Source organism: Saccostrea echinata, unplaced genomic scaffold (genome assembly GCF_033153115.1).
Source record: "Saccostrea echinata isolate AGI-Se365-2 ecotype Australia unplaced genomic scaffold, CSIRO_AGI_Sech_v1 ptg000009l, whole genome shotgun sequence".
Lineage (NCBI taxonomy): Eukaryota > Metazoa > Mollusca > Bivalvia > Ostreida > Ostreidae > Saccostrea > Saccostrea echinata.
Genome location: NW_026889758.1, coordinates 8895259 through 8917078, shown reverse-complemented (window position 1 = coordinate 8917078; position 21820 = coordinate 8895259). Strand labels below are relative to the sequence as shown.

General features: G+C 32.8%; 1 protein-coding gene across 1 annotated transcript in view; it reads right to left on the bottom strand.

The window, feature by feature from the left end:
- Positions 1 to 3404: 3404 nt before the first annotated feature.
- The window catches only part of LOC133181729 (uncharacterized), a 30747-nt gene continuing 12331 nt past the window's right edge, over positions 3405 to 21820 (bottom strand). Inside the window, exons 3-11 of the mRNA XM_061316302.1 lie at positions 19649 to 19891; positions 19238 to 19458; positions 16951 to 17394; positions 16461 to 16661; positions 12825 to 12929; positions 10048 to 10191; positions 7994 to 8155; positions 6065 to 6202; positions 3405 to 5454 (exon numbers count right to left, since the gene is read on the bottom strand). Coding sequence (XP_061172286.1) covers positions 5404 to 5454; positions 6065 to 6202; positions 7994 to 8155; positions 10048 to 10191; positions 12825 to 12929; positions 16461 to 16661; positions 16951 to 17394; positions 19238 to 19458; positions 19649 to 19891 — 1709 coding nt within the window. The 3' untranslated portion in view covers positions 3405 to 5403. The remainder of the gene's footprint in view (positions 5455 to 6064; positions 6203 to 7993; positions 8156 to 10047; positions 10192 to 12824; positions 12930 to 16460; positions 16662 to 16950; positions 17395 to 19237; positions 19459 to 19648; positions 19892 to 21820) is intronic.

Below are 21820 nucleotides of genomic sequence, written 5' to 3'. Positions count from 1 at the left end.
TTGATGATGAAACATGTTTCAATGTAATATAACAACATTGGGAAATACGTTAGAAAAAAATAATGTTAAATAACTTCAAAAGTTTAGCCTGCGTCTCTTTTTCCCTTCAGTATATATAGAGTTGTTCAATGTAGAAAATCCTTTTTTTTAAATATATCATAAAAAATAAATACACTTAAAGTTGAAAAGCAGTGAATTTTGTGTCGTCTGATAAAAGGAGACTGTTTTTAAGATTCCAATATATTTTTTTTTTTTAAATTTAGTCACAAAGTTCATACTGCTTTCCTTCAATAAAAATTTGTTCCGCTTCAGAAATGAATGGTTAATAATTTGTTTATTTCATATAAGGAAAATTGAAGAACAGTTCTTTCTTTTTTTTTCAATATTACACACAAACTATATTTGAATTTACTTTGTTAAATTGGTGTGAACAAGAAAAATACTTTTTTTCATTAACATTTGTCTTGTAATAATTACAAATACTTTTTTTCAAATACACGTACATGATTTGGATAGGGGAAAGATACTTTCTCATACAATCTGTCACGGAGTAATGTAAAAGGTGAAGATAACGAACAGTTATCAATCTCATAAATCCAATAAAAGAAAACGAATTGTGAGCAACAGGGTAAAAACACGGACCCCTGGAAACACCAGGCATAGGATCAGGTGTTTAGGTATGTATTGATAAGATATACAGAAAACTCTAAAGTTAAACTTAGTATAAAAAGAAGTACTTAACAATTGGTATGGAACATTCAGTCAAATACGATCCAACGATATGCTGTATTTACAAACATGGCCACTATAACGACCGTAGAATTTGCAAAAAGCTGAAATTAAATGGCGTTGTTGAAATCCTTGTACCATCAAATTATTTGTCAGAAGCTTGTCCTCGGTTTAAAAATTGATCGTACTCAGAGCATGGTCTTGCGTATCGAAACATTTGGGAAACATAAACAATATATGCAGGTGATATTAGGGGATATTACTACATATATAAGGGAAGTTGACGATGGAAAAGCTAAGGTCATCCCATTTGTCATATAATTTAGTTATTAGTTGACCATTATCGTCTAAAGTCTGTAAAACATCCAAATATGAAATGAGTGTTTCAGACTATGTAGTGTCTTATATTTTGAGTTTACTGGCATATATCGAGTCGATGAAATGAAAGTAACTATTTTTAATTAAGAAACTGTCGTCGATATATCTAAATGCTGAGTTCAAGGCTTTTGCATGGGTTTTTCCTTCTTGTATAGAGGTTTATGGTAAATTCTGCTTCATAGGAATATAGAAACAGGTCGGCTAATAAAGACCACAATTAGTGCCCAAAGAAATTCCAACAGAAATTTGGAAGACCTAATCTCCGAAGAATACATAGATATTGTCAAATGAGGAACTCCAGCATCTTAATATCAATTTCAGAGTACTTGTACCTAGAATCAGAATGATTTTTACAAAGTAATTTTGTAGATGACCAAATACAAGATATGAAAATTTACGAGCTCAATTTTTAATGAAGAAGCAGCTGTCTATAAGTTTAAAAAGCCTGTTCTTTAATTTATCGTGAGGAATTGTTGTATAAAGCGTAGAAATATAATATGTTTTGATGCTATTGGTGTTTGAAAAGTTTTAAAATTTTAAATTTTTCCAAAAGTATTTTAGAATCTTCATTTCTTTTACATCCCTTCTTGCAATACATCTGAGGTTTCCCCTTTACAGCCGTTTATATTTTGGTAAGGAGTAAAGATTGGGGCTCGTTTAAACATCTATCGGACTCCGCAATATACATGTATCTTTGCTTGGAAGGATTTCTATGAAGTCTCGGAATCCAGTACTGGCCTGGTATTTAACCTTTTTTACATTAGCTTATGATATCTGGCATATCGGTGAATCATCAGGAATATGTACATATATTTAACAATTATGATCCATGTATTTTTATTTGCGGCCTTAGAGTCAAATGTATATGTTGTTCTTTTCGGGGAAAAAGGGGGGGGGTTAAAACCTTGTATGACGATACTTTGCTTATAGACGTATTGTCATAAAATATTGTAACCCATTATAATTGATCGTTTGTGTGTTGTTTCACGTTCCGTTCGAGATTCTTTCACTCATATAGAGACGTCACCGTATACCGGTGAAGGGCTTTAAATTTAGACCTTTACTCGGCACTCAGGGCCATAAAGCAGTGAGGGTTCTTTATCGTGCCAACGCCTACCGTGACACGGGGCCTTGTTTTTAAGGTCCTATCCGAAAGACCCGCAACTTTCACTCTAAAGTGCCGAGAGCTGGGCGAAGCAACAGTTGCTACCTATTTTTTATTGACTTAAGTCAGTCGAGGCCGTGATTCGAACACACGACCTTCCGATTTAACCCATTATGGACTTTTATAGTATAAATGTATTATTTCCCTGTGTTTGGACAACGGCCTAAATGGGCTCATGAAAGTTTTTCAACTAGAGTACATTTATGTACTCAGAAGCATGTCCACTATGGCATGTAAAACGTTGAGTTCCTACAGTGTACGGCCATGTTAAATAAACTTGTTATTTACGTATCGTAAACTGGTTACTAATATTCTAAATGTTGTGATTCATATTTGATAGTCATTATTCATATTCGTAAACCTGTGATTGATATTTGCATGAGTTAAAATCGAAAAATTGATATCAACATTCGAAAACTTGTAATTCTCGTGCTAAGAAAGTCGTTATTCATATTCTATAGCCTTGGTATTTGTATGCAATAAACTTGTTATTTATGTGCAAAAAGATATTATTTATGTTCGAAGACTTATTTACTGTGGAATCATCAATTTTTGTGGTGGTTTAATATTCTCCCTTTACATGGTATGACGATACCCACAAATTCATGTCTCATAAAATGTTAAAATACTGTAAATGTATTATATTTTATTAGCGTGTACTATATATGGCGGAAATTAATTTTTGAACAAGTTAGCGTAGATTTGATGTAGCGCATTTATAAAAGTTTCTATTTATGTATATATGTGCAAGACATTTAGCGTTGTACTTGAATTAGCGGAAATTTCTATCCGCCAGTCACTAAAAAGAATACACAGCCAAATGTAATGTTTACAGTATCAAGCTGTGGTATCGTGCTTGTTTGCCATTGCTTCATGCTGTTAGGTTCATGTTATATGGTTAAATCATCATACCTCGATTTGTCAAGAATCGTCATCTAAGCCCTTGATGTCTAACTTTAGGTTAATTCTGTTAAAAATCAAATCATTTAGATAAAGCTTATTTAAGAAAGACCTTCGGGTACGCCAACATGTGGGTGAGAGCAAAAAAAAGTTGAATGCATTAAGTCGTAAACGACGTTTTGACTCGCTACATAATTTGTAGTGAAATTTCATTTTCAAGAAAGATTAAAAGTAAGATGGTCTCCAATATTTATTAACTAAACAATACAACATAACATTACGTCCTTTGACAAGTGGGCATTTTTATGTATTATGTCTCTATACAGCAAAAATTGTAAAAATAATATTGTATGTGATTAAATGATAAATACATTGTAAACTTTATTCATAAAACAATATCCTTATAAACAATAGACATAGAACAACATACACATAAAATATATCTTTGGAATGTGTACGATATATTGCGACTTTACATGATGGAATCCGAAGGCAATGCAAAATATATAACCGTCAAATGCCTGCAAAAAATCAATATGCTGAAAAGTCCCGGGATCCTGATTGCAAGGTCAAGCAAACATATAGCAGAAATGTTTAACTAAATTACTTAAAGCTTTCATTGAATGATGTTAATCAGGAAACTTGTGGCCATATCTAAAAAACCAAAAAACAAATCTATCGCAGAGTAGCTTTGGGAAATGAAGATTTTCTTCAATCTTTCCTCTTGGTCTAGGGTCAACCATCAAAATGTTAAGGTCGACTTTTTGAAGGTCAACAACACTCCAAAATATAGCTCATTCATTAATTATACATCACTATTTCTTCAGGAACCATAACGATAGTAAAACAAATATAATCACAACCATAACAGTCAACATAAAACAAAGTCAAAATATTCAAATTAGGCTTGTACGTTTTATTTCAAGGTTCCGTTAAAGACAATTTAAGTTTTTGTTTGTAGAGACAATTGTAACAGTGGCCAAATTGTGTTTATGTTCCTTATAGTTGTGGTCTGAGAGTTACAACCCTGAAAATCATTGTGATGAAGTTGCCAATAACAAATGTTTCTCTAAACAATTCCCCAAGTAAGTTTACAAATTAACAAATTAAAACGCATTTTGAAATATAACTTTTAAAAAAAAAATATCTAGCTTCTTAATCCACGGGTATTGAGTAGCAAAATGATATTCAAATAATTTCACACGGTTTATTAAGTGCAAGATTGCATTTGAACCTTTTGCTGCAGGAATAAAAATAATATGTATGTAGACACCAAAATTGACTAACGGCCACCTCCTTTCAGTGATGATGAAGTCAGATTAATGTCTGCCTTGTCAAAACAAAAACAAAAATTAAATAAAAAATTACAAGAAGTTTTAGTGCTATCTTGCACTTCTTAAACATATTTGATTATAAATAATTTGAATATCATTTTGCCACTTGATACTCGTGAATTAAAGGACTAGATTTTTGAAAACTTTAGCTATTGAAAAGTACATTTTGCACATAGAATATTTCTTACTTGGAAAAACTATTGAATGAAACATTTTTTGCCAACTTAATAGCAATGGTCTGCAGGGGTGTACTTCTCAGACCACAACAATAAGGAACATAAACAAAATTTAGCCATGTTGAAAAAGTTTTACAAACAAAAAAATTTACCATTAGTGGAACCTTAAAAACAAAACTAAACAGGGCTTTCACAAATAGGTTTACTTATTTCCAACACAGGCACACTATATCTACAAATACAAAAGAAGTAAACTTTACATGGAAATTATCCAATGAGGGCAATGCAAAACAGTAACCAATCAACACTACTGACTAAAATAACTCCAAAGATGGATACAGCTCCGCTAACCTCTTTTTTTATTTTGAGAGTTGTCTCTCTTTGTTGAAAAGCAAACGATGTGAACACGTTGTGGAATACCCTGGGATTAATATTCAAGAAGGATGAAAATGAAATTCAACTACTAACAATTTTTTTTGAAAAGGAAAAAAACGGCAATGCTTACAAACAAAACAGTCAAAGAGAAAAGAGGAAAATTCATTACGAAATATGAGCTCCAGGACAGAAATTGAGCTCAAAATTTTCTGTAGGAAAAGCAAAATGACAGAATTGGGGTATATAGATTTCAATGATTGAAATGATACATGATGCCACGTTGAATGTAAAAATAAACAAAGGGCATTTTGCGTATTGTGTAGTCTGCAGTAATGCACAGTGACCACTACACTCCATACATAGATAAGCCGTTCTGTTGTGCGTTCTGGACTTTAATCTGAAAAGAGGAAGTCTTATTAAATAATTTATATTTTCAACCACATATTTAGATAAATATAATCTATACTTTTATTGTAAATACTGGTTTCAATACAGACATTCTTTTATCATATAAATTTAAAGGGAAAAGAAAACATATTTAACATAATTTAGAATAACGCTTTAACGTGTACATGTACACTGATTTAACAGGAAATCCAAAAAAAAAAAAAAAACCAACCAAACAAACAAACAAAACAAAAATAAAACAACAACAACAAAAACCAACAAACAAAAAACAAAAAAATAACAACAAAAAATGCTCCAAACAATTCTACTTGTTCAATCAAGAGCATAACAAGCTGTCAATTTATATAGTTACCAATATATAAAAAATATCAAGCATCCAACATTAAAAAAAACTTAAGATACATTTTCTAGGCGACTTTGGTTCAATAGCAGATAACGTTATGTGGATATGATCATAAAACCTTCACTTAGATACATGACAAGAACAAGTCATATGTAATAATATTATCTCTCCAGATCTAAAGTTAAATAACAACCTACATTTACTTAGATATGTATCCAAAACATACTTTTACTGTTTAAATTTAATACTATTTTACCTTTCCGAGAGAAACTTCTTCTATTAACTTGACTATTTCGTCACACTTATTATCAATGGCCCGTTCCTTTAATGACGTCATCGAATGTCCGCACTCCATCATTGCGCACATCGGATCGTTAGGGTCACATTTTTGATACTAAAATTATAGAAAAAGAGACCCATTTAAAACAACACTTACCTGAGTAACCTTGAACCTGTTCTTCAGAAGATTTTTAAATTAAGATTTTCCCATGGAAAAATTACCTCATATTCCACGTGACTCCACCCTAACCCTAGGAGGTCAAGACTTAAGGTTTTGCCAAAGGCCCAGATGTCCAAAAATTTATTTTTACAATAGCTCCAAAACTATGTAAGGTATAACGTTTAAACTTTTACAGTTTATAAATATATCATTGATTAACAGATAGAAAGTATCACTTGAAAACAAATATTTAAAAAAAAAAATTTTTGAGAAAAAAAAAATAAAAAAATTTGCATATTTTAAAAAAAAATGCACCTCCTTAATTCTGTACTTTGAGTGAAAACCATCATTGCAGAAATTATATATGGTTATCAATGAAGGGCAAGTTGGACGTGAATGATCTCTGAAAGGCTGTCATTGAAAGCATGACATGTATAAAGACAAGACCCCTATAAAATCCGCCATTTGCAATGTACTTTCGGTTTCAAATCTTAACATTTGGACAAAATAAACAGGGAAAACAACTTTTCAGAGGCTATCGAAGTCCAACTTGCCCTTCATTGATAAACATATATTGTTTCTGCAATGATGGCTTTCACTAAAAGTACGGAATTATTTGTATTTTTCTCGATAAATATTTTTTAAAAGTTTTTGTAATCAAGTGATACTTTCTATCTGTTCATCAATGATATATTTATTTACTGTAAAATTTTTAACTTTATAAATCACATAGTGTTGGAGCTATTGTAAAAATAAATTTTTGGACATGTTGACCTTTGGTAAAACCTTAACTTGAAAATACAAAAATGGTGAGGGCCTACCTTGAGGCCATGATTTCAAGTTCAATCTGCATTACCTACAGTTGTTTGTTTGTTTGTTTAACGTCCCTCTCGAGAATTTTTCACTCATATGGAGACGCCACTACTTGTCGGTGGAGGGTTGCAAATTTTATACGTATACTCGGCACTCAGGGCCATTGAGCAATGAGGGATCTTTTTCGTTTTTCGTGCCAACACATACTGTGACATGGGACCACAGTTTATACGGTCTTATCCGAAGGACCGGTCACCACGTCCCGCAGTGGATTCGAACACGCGACGTAAGGATCAGCTCTGCGACTCTAGAGCTAACGCTCTAACAACTGCGCCACGCGGGCGACACGGTTGTTTGTGTATTAAAATGAATAATCATAAACCTGCTGTTCTTAAAAAGAAGTATTTAAAAGATTTTCCCTAAGCCTATATATTTCAATGTATGATTTGATCCTCTACAGTGACACCACTCAATCCCCCGAGCCGTCATTAAACCCTTAATGTATTCTTTTATAGGATTTTATTTTTTCTCGTCCAGTGTTTATTAAGATTCTTTAATTAAAACATCCAGGCTTTGACTTTTCTTAATTCCTTCCCTTAGAAGGGGATAGTGCTTTTTGCCTGGACAACTTGAATTCATTTTCCTAAAGGATGCCCTGTGCCAGGTTTTGTGGAAATTGGCTCAGTGATACTGGAGAAGTCAGTTGAAAATAGAAAATATGTAAAGTTTGCAGACAAGGGATATATAAACGACCATCGGATAACGGGTGATCAGAAAATATCAGTTAAAATAGAAATGATAGTTTTTAAAGCCAATTGTATATATTTTTTCAGACTTCAAGTATATGTACATGTAATACTTGATAAATTAAGTTTTAATGCGAAATATATGTATCACTTTTATGGTCGTTGAGTACAGTTTTCAGTAACATACCTGTTTATAAATGTCTGTCTTGAAGCCATTAGTGATAAGGTACTTGGCGATATCGGTCTGTTTGTTGTCTACGCAGTCGAACAGTGTAGAGCTATATCGTGTGACGTCACCAAAGGCCTGCAGACCGGACATTAGACTCTTCACCGTCTCAAAATCCCCAGTCTATAAAAGATTTGAACAAGTCTGCTAGAAAATTGTCATCATATATGCAAAGGCTTTTATTTTTTTTCGAAGCGAGTATTTATCTAATATTTATTTACCTCTTTACTTGAAAAAAAAATTTCAAGTCACAACATCAAAATTGTAACCATCTATGGAAGTCAAAAACGTTAACTGAAAGTTGCAATAAATACACATCATATCGAGGTAAATATTTTCCTGACATGTCAGACAACAGCATTCTCAAACAGCCACAAACAGAACAGAAGAGAGAACGTGTTTCTGCTTTTTCCTCAAAAAGATTTTCATGTCAGGAAAAAACAACACATTAATGCATGTAACAAATTGCTATCGTTTACGGAGGAAATGACAATGTTGGTATACATAAACACTTAAAACGGGCATAGGGTATAAAAACTGGGGGGAAAGATTTTAATCCCACTTTGTATTTATTCTAAGTGAAGCTTTAAAGTTTGTATTTGTTCTCATTAGTATTATTATATATACTGTGTTAATCCTTAATGTGCATAAAGTTTGCAAAAGTTTTGTCTTTTAAAAAATCTTTCGAGCAAAGAAGTTTAGAACCACGTATTTTATTTATTTTCTCATGGGTTAGTCTAAATGCCATAATCAGGTTGGTTGGAAGGATAAGCACCTCGTTTATTTTGTGTATATATAGCAGTTTTGTCAAAATTAAGGTTATTGTTCTTGACTTCCATACAATATTTTTTTGGATCAGTCTTGAATCTCTTTCTTTTTCTTTTCTCAGGTAGTATGAAATTATTAAAGTCGAATTCAGATGATTTTTAAGAAAAACAGCAATAAAATAAAGTTATGATAACCTTTCAGTGCTTGGTAGACAAGAAAGAAAAGTTACGAAGTCTTTAAACAAACTTTTTGTGGAATTTAATGCGATCGTATGATAATTCATTAAATATGTCTCTTGTAATTAATTACTTCACAATGCGCTACTTAATTCAACCTATTGTTGTCATACGTCATAAACTAAAGGGTGTGTATTGAAGAAATTGACATGTTTAAGGAAATGAACGTCTTTTACTTGTAATAGAGCAAAGAAGTCAGCAAAACTGAAGACTGACATTTTTATCAGTGGTTCAGCTATTGTGAATTTTGAATTTTCTAGGTGGAGGTAAATGCACAATTTATTTACCTAAACATAGAAAATTCAAAATTTACATCATGATACTGCAACCAATCATTTTATAAGCAAATTTAAAATGATATCTTCATTAGTTAATATAAAGATGTCCTGTTAATTAATTCTATAATTAATTAATTCAGTTCTTGATTTCTTAAAGATGACTTCAATTTTTATGTTCAAACGAAGCTAAAGAATTGTGCACCAATTATCACAAAAAGTCAGCGATTTATATCTAGTATTTTTTATTTAATTTTTTTAAATGTCCGTGTTTTGGTGTCTAGAAAATGAAAATCAAATCAGGAGCATCTGATAAATCGCAAAATTAGCGGTCATTTAATTTTTTCGTTGGAAGTTTAAGGAGCTAATTGAAAAATTGTTACGAGATCCCTGGTTTCAAACACCAAATCTATTTCCTGATAGATAATTCCACACACTTATCCATCCTAATCAGTTATACACGTACATAATTAAAATTTTACAATCTTATTTGGAAGGTATACCAGATTTTACTGGTATGTTATTCTCAACAAAGCATTGGTAAATGTAATAAAAGAAATTACCTTGAAACATCTCTCAGGCTAACTATTGAATAGTCTATACATCTTGACTTTGAATTAATTACAAAAACTAGATCACAAGTTAGATATCAGTAACTAAATTATCTAAATGAAATTCCTGACATTCTGTTAAATTATGAATCTATCATCGACTTTAAAAAGTAAATCTAATTAACCTGTATTGCTGTTTTGAAGGTCTGCTCGAAATCGCTGTCTGTCAGATAAATGTTGAGATCAAACTCCTCTACTTCTTTCTTGATCCGCTCAAAGTCCTGGGAGCCACACTTCTCTATGGAGAGGTCTGCTGCTAGACGCCCAAACTGTTAACATTATACAAAACATTATCCAACTGTTCCATCAGCAATTGAGGAAGAGTCATTTTATTTTCAGAATTCTGGAAGTTTTCTTCGAAACTAATGTATTTTACAAGGTTTTACAGGTCTGGATGACGTACACACAGTGTATGTATGCTCATATGTTTAAAAAATTCACTCATGGGAATGAAAAACCGCCTACTGTACATTGTAGACCAATGATGGTGGTGCTGATTTTCGCTTTAAATTAAACAGGTCACTCAAATAAAGACGTCACCATATACTGGTGACGGGTTTCAAATTTAGACCTTTACAAAAGAGATGTAGGTTTTGGAAAAAAGGTCTTCAAAACTCTGTTGAAATTTCCATTGCATGGTTCTAACTTTGCCATACTAACAATAGATCATTTTTTGTATGCTTATGATGCAGAATTTATTCAAAACCTCCGCTGGAAGAGTAGATATTTCTTGCTGTGGCCTTCAATTTGACATTTAGATAAATTTTATCGACGATGGATTATCAATTAACAATAATCATTTTAATCACTACGTTGATTCAATATATTCCACTGAACTCGAAATAAAAGACACCACATATTCTGACACACATGTTTCATATTTGGATGTTTTACTAGAGAAAGACATTGATGGCAAACTAACAAGTAAATTTTACTTCAACTTTACTATCGTCAGCTTCCCTCCTTTATGTAGAAATATACCATTATCACCTACATATGGAGTTTATGTCCCCCAGTTGATTCAATAGCTCTACGTTCGAATTATTTCTAAAACGAGGCAGGCTACCGACAAAAAGGTTGATGATACAAGGACATCACTAATCTCGTTTATAGTCAACATTCGCAAATTCAATTGTCGAAACAAAGACCTTATTTGCAAATACTTTAATTCAATTGTTGACCGAAGTCTTTTATACTATTTGGTAGGCCACCATTTTGACATTGAATTGTTTACAGATTCTTCCGTTTACCCGATCATGACAAGGAGTACACGGCGGGTATGACCGGTCCATAGCAGATGCTTATTCCTCTATGGCACTTGATCCCACTTCCGTTTTCAGATGTCCCTGTTGGCTCTGCTCATAATTTGTATTGTTTAAATAGATTTTTGAGAATGATCATTGTTCGTTATTTCTACATTTCATCCTTAGAGGGGGAGGGGTGTTAGATCCTGTTATCAAAAGTCTAGAGGATTTCTTGCATAGTATCTTTTTATTATGTATATGTTCACACATGTAACTTTCATCAACATGAAAATTTGGGTCAGTGTGTGTATTTTAGCGCTACGATGCATTTCATATAACTGTTCTGCGTTGCAATTTCAGATGAAGCACTTGTTGGAGGTCATCCACTCTAATTTTCTTTTTAACCTGAGTGAATCTTTCAGACCAAATACGGTCTTGTTCCGTGTAAAATATAATTTTTTAGAATTATGACAAAGAAAAAGTTCTATATTACTTTGCATTATCAATTATGTGACCTTTTTGCACTCGTGCAATGCCGCTTTTCTAACATTAAAAAAATTAACAAACAATAAAATTACTTGAAAGTCTTAAGATTTTGCTGAATTGATGGCAGACAAATTAAATTATAAGTATACGTATATTAAAAACATCTATAATGAGGGACAATCATGTAAACTAATACATAAAATATGTTAATTTGAGGCAAAAATTTGTGTTATTATCTTCTTATTTTTGAAATACATTTTGTATATTTGTAAAAATATAAAGAAAAAATCATTTTAGTTGAACTTCCATTTAATTCGGGACCAACAGAAATAAAAACTCACAGTAGAGTCTGAGAAATCTATGAAGCATAACTTGACAGCATTGAAAATATTTACATATAAAAAAAAATATCATTTTCATCTTTTTTAAAAAAAAACCCTTGCGGTAAAAAATAAAGCTCCTCGCTCCATTTTTAAATGTAAAATAACCATGTTTTTTTCCTTCTTTTTAATTAAGTGTATTTTAATTGGCATTATAGACTCCAAATATTTTGTGATTGTAATTGGATTTTCTAATTTTATTGAATCCATCATTCTGGATACAGCCATTCCCTACGGTAAATAAAAAACTAGGGTTTTTGGCATCATGGACAACTACTGCTTTAATAAGAAGCTCGCAAAATTTTCCTTTGTCTTGAAATTGGTCATTTACAAACTTACTTTGTTTACTATTCCGATTCCATACACACTCTGAAGTTGATATTAAAATGATGCTTGAATACCTATGTAGTCTTTGGAGAACAGATTTTCCAACACAATTAAATTAGCGGACCTTGATTTCAAATACAATCTTTCTTAGGTCGAATGTTGACTGAAGTTTTGTAAACAAATTGTTAGGCCATTATTTTCATATTATTTTGACTATTGATTTCTCCGTTTACCCGATCAGGACAAAAGACACAGGACAGGTGTAACCTGTAGACAGGGAATGCTTACTCCTCCGTGGCACCTGATCCCACCTCTAATGCTTTCAGAGGTCCGTGTTTAATCTGCTCACAATTTGTTTTATTTCATCAGATTTTTGAGCATGATTACTCTTCCTTGTCTTTGCATTTCATACAACCTACAGCGAATAAAATGTCTGCTGCACTTAAACAACGTAATAAAACTTACTGCATCCTTTCTGTTCACTAGAGCTCCTTTGTCGATCATCTTCTGAATAATTGCTTTTTCCTCTGGTATAAACAGATAGCTATAATGGAGCGGTGTATGATCCAACTGCAATAGAATAAAGACAACTATAATGTAGCGGTATTGTCGAACTACAATAAAAAACAGATATTGTCTAACAACAATAGAATATAGACTATAATGTAACGCTGTATTGTCCAATAATAATAGAAAACAGAAACATGTAGTTATAATGTAGTAGTGTATGGTCTAACTACAACAGAATATAGACAATCATAATGTAGCGGTGTATGGTCTAAGTAAAACAGAATATAGACAATTATAATGTAGCAGTGTATGGTCTAACTACAACAGAATATAGACAATTATAATGTAACGGTGTATGGTCTAACTACAACAGAATATAGACAATTATAATGTAGCGGTGTATGGTCTAACTACCACAGAATATAGACAATTATATTGTAGCGGTGTATGGTCTAACTACGATAGAATATAGACAATTATAATGTAGCGGTGTATGGTCTAACTACAATAGAATATAGACAATTATAATGTAGCGGTGTATGGTCTAAGTAAAACAGAATATAGACAATTATAATGTAGTAGTGTATGGTCTAACTACAATAGAATATAGACAATTATAATGTAGTAGTGTATGGTCTAACTACAACACAATATAGACAATTATAATGTAGCGGTGTATGGTCTAACTACAACAGAATATAGACAATTATAATGTAGTAGTGTATGGTCTAACTACAATAGAATATAGACAATATAATGTAGCGTTGTATGGTCTAACTACAATAGAATATAGCCAATATAATGTAGCGGTGAATGGTCTAACTACAACAGAATATAGACAATTATAATGTAGTAGTGTATGGTCTAACTACAATAGAATATAGACAACTATAATGTAGCGATGTATAGCCAAAATGTAGCGAGGTATGGCCCAATTACAATAAAAAAGACAGCTATAATGTACCGATGAAACTACTGTAGAAAACAGACTGCTATAATGTGGTGTTGTATATCCAACTACAGTAGAAAAGAAACAGCTATAATCTAACGATGAATTGTCCAGTTACAATGCAATAGAAAACAGATCGCTATTATAATGTAGTGATATATTGGCAAAGCACTACAGTATAAGGACTGGAACAGATTTGAGCAGTATTTGGTACCAAATAACAAAATATTAAAAAGAGATCAATGCTATCATATAGCTAAAAAAAATTCCAGCAAGAACTAAAGAACACAATATTAGGGTTGTATGGTCTAATTTCAATGCATATTAATTCGGCATCAATATTGAATCCGGTGTACTGTCAAAGATAACGGAGTATAAAGAGAAAAAACAGAAAAAATATGCGTGCCATCCAAATACATAAAAACTCAGCAATAAAAGATGGGCGAACAAAATGCCTATAGCTTCAAATGTGCAAAAATCAAATTCAATTTGTGAATCAAATATTTTTGGCGAAGTTCTAACTATTGAAAAGTGTGAAATTATGACAAATTCTTTTCTGCTAAAAAATTCTCTCGTCAAAAATTATTCTATGGTTAAAAAAAAAAGATATCTTTGGATTTGAACCCAAGCGACAAGAATCCGAAGGTTCAGTTTACTCCTAGAGACTGACACGCTAACCACTAAACCAAACTTAACAGGTTGTGGAATTCAAATCTTGTTTGAGATATGACCTAATACACCTGGACTTTAAATATTTCTTGGAATAATACGAATTTTTGTCTTAAAAGTGTATTTTTAAAGTTGGGTGGATCGTTGGTCCATGTTTTTTAAGCAATCAATCTATATTCTATATTTTTAAAAATACTTTGAAGATATACTTTCAAACTAGAAATATGTCCATAGGACATGAATGCCCCGCCGAGGGTTTATTAGTAATGCAACATGAAAATTTGTATTAGTGTATGAAATTTGTTGAGAATATCTTGAATAATTTCTATAAAATTGAAATTGAAATCTAAAACGTTGGATATAAGTTGATAAATTCTCGCCAAATTATGTATAAGTGCATAAACTTACATAAATATATCTTAAATGGTTTCTTTAAAATTAAGCAAAATGCAAATCTAAGAAAAGTGAGGTCAAGGTCACAGGAAAGTTCAAGGTCAAATGTTTTTGATGCAGTTGAATACTTCTCACAAATACGTATCAGCATATTTAAGTTTGATAAAAATATTTTGAATGGTTTATTTAAAACTGAGCTAAACACTAATTTAAAATAAATGAAGTTAAGGTCAAAGGAAAGGTCAAGGTCAAAATATGTTGATGCAGTTGCAAAGGTTACATCAGAACGTATTAGCACATGAAGTTTGATAAAAATATTATGAATGTTTTCTTTAAAACTGAGTTAAACACAAATGGAGAAAAGTGAGGTCAAGGTCAAAGGAAAGATCAAGGTCAAAAAATATTGATGCAGTTGAATAGCTCTCATCAGTATGTATCAGCATATGAAGTTTGATAAAAATATCTTGAATGATTTCATAAAAATTGAGCTAAACACTAATTTAAGAAAAGTGAAGTCAAGGTCAAAGGAATGGTCAAGGTCAAAAAATGTTGATGCAGTTGAATAGCTTACATCAGTATGTATCAACATATGAAGTTTGATTACACTACTTTGAATGGTATCTTTAAAACTGAGCTAAACACTAATTTAAGAAAAGTGAGGTCAAGGTCAAATGAAAGGTCACGGTCAAAAAAATGTTGATGCAGTTGCATAGCTCTCATCAACATCTATCAGCATATGAAGTTTGATAAAAATATCTTGGATAGTTTCTTTGAAACTGAGCTTTGAACAGAGCTAAACGCAAAGTGTGACGGAAGGACAGACGGAAGGACGGAAGACGGACATGACAGACACTATATGCCCCGGCCATATTCATGGCGGGGCATAAAAATGGAGGGAAGTCCCACTTAAATAAAAAAAAAGAAGTATTTTAGTATGAATGTCCTCTTTAGTGAGTGCATTTTATTTCATAAAAAAAATAATTTCAATATTGTGAGATTGTTGCAGATTTGAAAATTTTATGTAAAGCATACATTTATGTAATCTGAAATATCAAAGAAAATTGTGGTTTAATTGCTCAAGACATAATTATTCACTTTCTTATTTGTCGAACCATAGGCATATTTTTCTCGGCTTTTTTCGCCCATCTCCTTTATCTTCATTTAAAAAAAAATCAGCTCTTTATTTTCTGAATTTGTTTTTAGTTGTTCTGCTCCAAGGATACCTTTTAAAAGATTTACATTTGATTCTATGCTTTCAATAACCCTCTCCTCTGCATTGCACCTAGTCTAGGCATGTGTGGATATGTGTGGACGGTGCCTGACAAAACTCAAAGGAAACTCCCATGTTCGAGCCCATTCCTGCCCAGTCCTTAAATTGAACTCAACTACGCTATCCAGACTCGAACATCTCTTAATTACTGTTGTTACATGTATCTTGTTCTTTTTTTTTTAACAAGAAAGTTTTTGATTTCAGATTGTATCATTACATAATTCTGGTTTCATATTCAAGTTAAATCTACATGCGCTTGAAGAAACCATGCATTATAACATTCAGTTGATAATTCGTAATCTGTCCTTACCGTGTCTCCTGTGGTCACGTGACTGGGGCATTCTTCCAGGAGGAAGGATATAACAGGTTTCTGTTTTTTGAGGATGGCCCTGTGTAGAAGACTTCGGCCACATTTGTCTCTGACATTAGCGTACCTCTTACAGCTCAGAAGCTTTTTAATGTCCTCTACGGAACCCTCGTCCACGGCCTGGAATATCCGCTTCACGTAAGCCTGACAAAATAAGCAGTATGTGATCAAAACAATATCTTAAATGATTTAACTGTTCACATTTCACAATCTTGCTCATGTTTCAACACTTTTCTTGTTAACTGTCAAATTGGTTTGCGACAGATTAAACTGAACAGAAACATATTCATTGTTTCCATACGTAATATTTCTTGTTGATATGGGAAACATGTCGCAGTTTAAAATATGTGCGCAATTTCATCTGTCAAATCAAAATGCTACGGGCGCAAGTAATTTTATTAACTAGAATGCGCACTTGATACTTATAACTGACCTGTATGGCGGCTGTGAGTTTGACTACTTCGTGAATTTGGCGAGTTCCGTACTTCTTGGCGATCTCAACTAACGTACGATTTCCGCTGTCGGTTATATCCAACAAATGATTATAGTTGTGTAAAATAAGTTTCTCAATGTCATCAAAACGACGATCTTTGACTAGTTTGATTATGTACTCATCTATACATTTACAGTAATGCTCCTTTTGAAGTTTCTGTGCTAAGTCACGTGGAGTGCGACCATTACAATCGCGTGCTGCGATGTCGGCACCATAAGACATGGCGACTCTTAACGTGTTTTCTGCTGCATTTTCCGGTCTGTCGTGAATAATGATTTTATGGAGAATTGTATGACCCTCTCGGTCTCTTGCTGTCAAATCTGAGCCTTTGAGAACACGGTGCACGATTTTCTCATCTCGAGGGGCTGTCACTCCACAAATAATCTGAAAAAAACATACAGTTTTAAAATGAATGCAATACGACCCTTTTAAATGAATCCTTTATTTTTATCTAGTTCTCATTAGCTTCAATTTGGTAAATACTATAAATATAACATGTACCAGTTAACAATTAATCCAAAGTTATCCTTAAAAAACTTGTTTCATAGTTTCCGAACAAAACACATATATATAAAAGTCGGACCAATAAGTAATCGAACTCAATTTTCAACCTCTTTAACTATGAACAGAACATATACGCTATATTCTAAACTGTAGAAGCAGGTGCCTATGGACAAGACATATTTCAGAAGTTCTCACAAAAGTTTATTTAATAATTGTATGGTATGTTGGTAGGTACTGTTTTCCAGTAGTCAGTTACCCGCAAGCCTTTACTTATTTGAACTTTTTAGCCCCATCAATTACAGCTAATATTGATGAAACATCAGCTGTCTTCTTATAAGCCAACCTCATTATTTGGCAGAGACAGGTGATAAATATTTTCTCTTGAAGACAAAACATGTTACCATAAATCTAAAATATTGAGCATCAAAATGTGTATGGACGCAGCAAACATATGTGCACAGACAGCCTCTATTAACACTTGATTGAAATAATAACTCATTCTCTTTAATATGTCTCCGACCTTGTATGGTTATTCAATGTTAGCGGCAGATTTCGTTACGTACACCCACGTGTAAAAATGTTGTTTATCATAGACGAAATTCAATTCTGAAATTTTTATACTAATTATTATCTGGTTCCACATCACTGTAAAGGTTATAGTGTCACATTTATGAGGTTGGGATAATGGCAATGTCATAAACTTTTTAATTAATTATTTATCATGTAAATGCCTTGTCAGACGGAGACCTTGTTTTAAGTACATGTAAGTGAGGTGTCACGGAAAAAGGATATGCTAACTGTTCACATACTACCAGGTCTTCCATATAACATTTGTTCATATCATATGACGACGTGAGGGTGTAAAATAAAGTTGGATCGAATGATTATATGAAGCACTGTATGCTTTCTTATATGGAAAAAGGAATTCAAAATCGTTTAGACAGTGTGCAGAAAAATATGAAACAAACTTGACGATATTAATTTCGCGAGTACATGTATGTTTGCTAAAAGATGTATGAACTCCTTACATAAACTTCAAAAGAATAAAATAATATTTTATGGTATATGAAAAACTGAAATTTTTTATGCTAGGAAATGTAGGAAAAAGGCGCCCTGAGATTCGAAACTTTTTCCTAACCCCTATTGTTCTTTAAAAACAACAAAAATAATGTTAAAATCAAATCAGCCATTATTGATAAATTTACAAGGACGTTTACACTATGATGTGCGCGCGCATTACTATCAAAGCAAAGGCTCCTTTTCTTACATGTAATCGTTGTATGAATATATTGGATACATCTCAACATGGGCTTTTAAATTAATTGATATATATATATCAAGTAATCAGTTATAGTTGAGTAAGTTAAATCTTCCATATTATATATTTTTATGGAATACTGTATGTGGGGTAGGAAATGGAAGAAGCTAGTCACTTGTCATTGTCAAATCTTAATGGGAATACACTGTAATTTATACCCTATTTACACCTGAGAGACACGATTGCGATACAGATGGGTTCTGACCAAGAAATATGTACTTTTTTTTACCTAGACGTGCGAGTTTCAGATATGGGGAGACGTGGAATTTTGAGTACTATTGATAAACCTTTCCTAAAAATTAATTACTATTTCAACATTCTAAAATTATAATTCTGTCCTAACTCAACAGATCTCTTTAAATAGCTTAACAAGTAAGAAAATATTTTCAATTCAGAGTCATGTACCTGGAAAAACAAAGGTTTCGGGGGATTCTTAGATTCTGTGTCGTCAGTCCACAAAACTCTGGTGTCTGGATCCATGTCCAACAGCACGTCAACAGCATCGTAATTGTTTGACTCCCAGGCTGCCGCCAAAATTGGACGCGGAACTTCAGGGAATTCTGGGTACTTGTGTTGATAGGAGTAATCCTTTGCGTCACAGTCAACGCCTTTCAGGAGTTCAATTCCTAGAAAAAACATCGGCAAAAGTACATGTAGGTAATGATGTAATGAAAAATTCAAACATTTACTGCCAGAGCTAAGAAATTTGCAAGTTAGCTATTTTAGGTGATTACTCATTCGATATAATTATGCTGTAATGTTAGTGACTGACTCATAAACCTGATTTATATTAGACTTTTATGAATTCTAATGTACCTTGCTTAACCCAGCTTTTTACAATGAATCCGAACCCAGCATTCAGAGCAAGACACATCTCATTTGGATTTTCGTATTCCTCGATCATGTGCAGGAGGTCGACCTTATGAATATCGTCCTTGACAAGAGATTTGACATTCATTACCTTGCCATTTTTCACGCAGGTTAGACGGCACCATTGTCTGAGCAAGCGCTGCACCAGCTTCCGGTCTGGGTTTTCCTCTGATAGCGCGGCCCACAGACCTGAAATAAAGTTTTGTTTTTTTTCTCACAGATTATGTTTATCTTTTTAAAGTGCATTGAGTTAAAGTTACTGTAATTAATATCAGAAGTAGATCAAAAATACAGCTCTGTACGCATGTCAGATTTATCAATTGCATGTCTCTGTAGCCTACGAAGTCTACAAAAATGTTCTGTGTTCGAAACCTTACAAAGCCGAAATATACATAATTTATTGATAATTTACTGGACCTTTATACTTCTTTTATCTTGCGTTTTTGGAACATGCCCTTCCGATGAATGTAATCTTCTTGTAACGTGCATATTTATTGTATTTGAAGGATTCCCAGACTAAAAGTGTTTTCATTATTGTGTTTTTATTAGTTGCCAATTTTATCTCGGTGTCGCTTATAAGTGAATTATGAGATAATCGGTATAATTACTGCATTGATTGAGCGGAGGGTCGATAATTTCTTACATGTAAGATTACATCGAAGACAGTCAATCGGAAGTTCACGCTTCACGCTCTCATTGCAGCCAGTGTCCTAGGTTTCAAACCCGTGCTTTTATTATTTAACCTATGGAAATCTCTTCTTTCTTCCTTAGAACAAATTCATGAGAGAGAGAGAGAGACTGTGCTAAGTGTAATTTAACCATCAAGTGTAAGTAATAAGCAAATTTGAGCTTTCATCAAATGTTGATTTAGTTTTAACGATAGCATCGACTAGAATTTGAATTATATGTTTCTTTTCTCTTAAAGATCAAGAGGTCACCAAACCATAAAAGATTCCATTAAGCCCACATTAGATTGGAGGAAAATCCCATATTTCTACTGACGGCAAATTATCACTAAAAGAAAATATAATGTAAGCTAGGCTTGATTATATCATTTACAAACAAACCATAAAAACATTTTTTGTGTTGGCATAGTCTACTGAGAGAAGACAGCAGTCCCACATCTTATTATATTTTCAACAGTGAAATACTTTTATTTATTCATTGAATAAAAGTGATAATATGTCACAGTATGAAAGAATATCAAAGTGATATTTTGTCACAATGTTAAAAAAAATATAAAAAATGCCGTAAAACTCAATTTTCCTTCCCTTCACGAATAGTATTGTAAACAAGATGTGTTTTGTGAAACCCTGATGCCACCGTTTGGCAGCTAATGGTGAAGGTTAAAATTTCTCAAAGTCAGAGTCCAAGGTGAACAAGTCAAAGTTGTTAGTACCTTGAGAAAGGCCTTGTCACAAGAGTTACACTTGTAAATTATGAAAGCCCTACCACCAAGCGTTCAAATTTTTGCCAATGTTAAAGTTTTTCAAAAGTGCGCCGAATATCAAAGGTCAAGGCCAAAAGGTCAAAGTTGTTGGTACCCAAGGAAAGTTCTTGTCGCAAGGAAAACACACGTGAAATATGAAAGTCCTAGCACTAACCGTTCAAAAGTTATGGCAATTGTTTCTTGAAAGTATGTTTTACCCCAAGGTCAAGGTGAAAAGATCTATATTTAGACCCAAGGAAAATTAAAAGGAATCACATGTGATATATGAAAGCCCTAGCTCCAACCGTTCAAAAGTTATAGTCAAGGTTAAAGATTGGTAAAATTTTGAAAAAGCTGGTCAAACTCCAAGGTCAAGGTTAAGAAGCCAAATTTGCTGGTACCCAAAGAAAGGTCTTATCACAAGAAACACACATATATGAAATATGAAAGCACTAGCTCTCATCAATCAAAAGTTATGACCAAGGGTAAAGTCTTTGCGGACAAACAAACGAACAAACAGACATTCGGACGGACAAAGCCAAAACTATATGCCCTGAGTATTGGATTACGGGAATATAAATATACTACTTGGTCTGACTGTTATAAGTTAGACTAAAACTGCCAAAGTTTCTCCAGATATATTGTTAAAGTCCATATTTACAATAATCGCCGACTATGACGTCATAGCC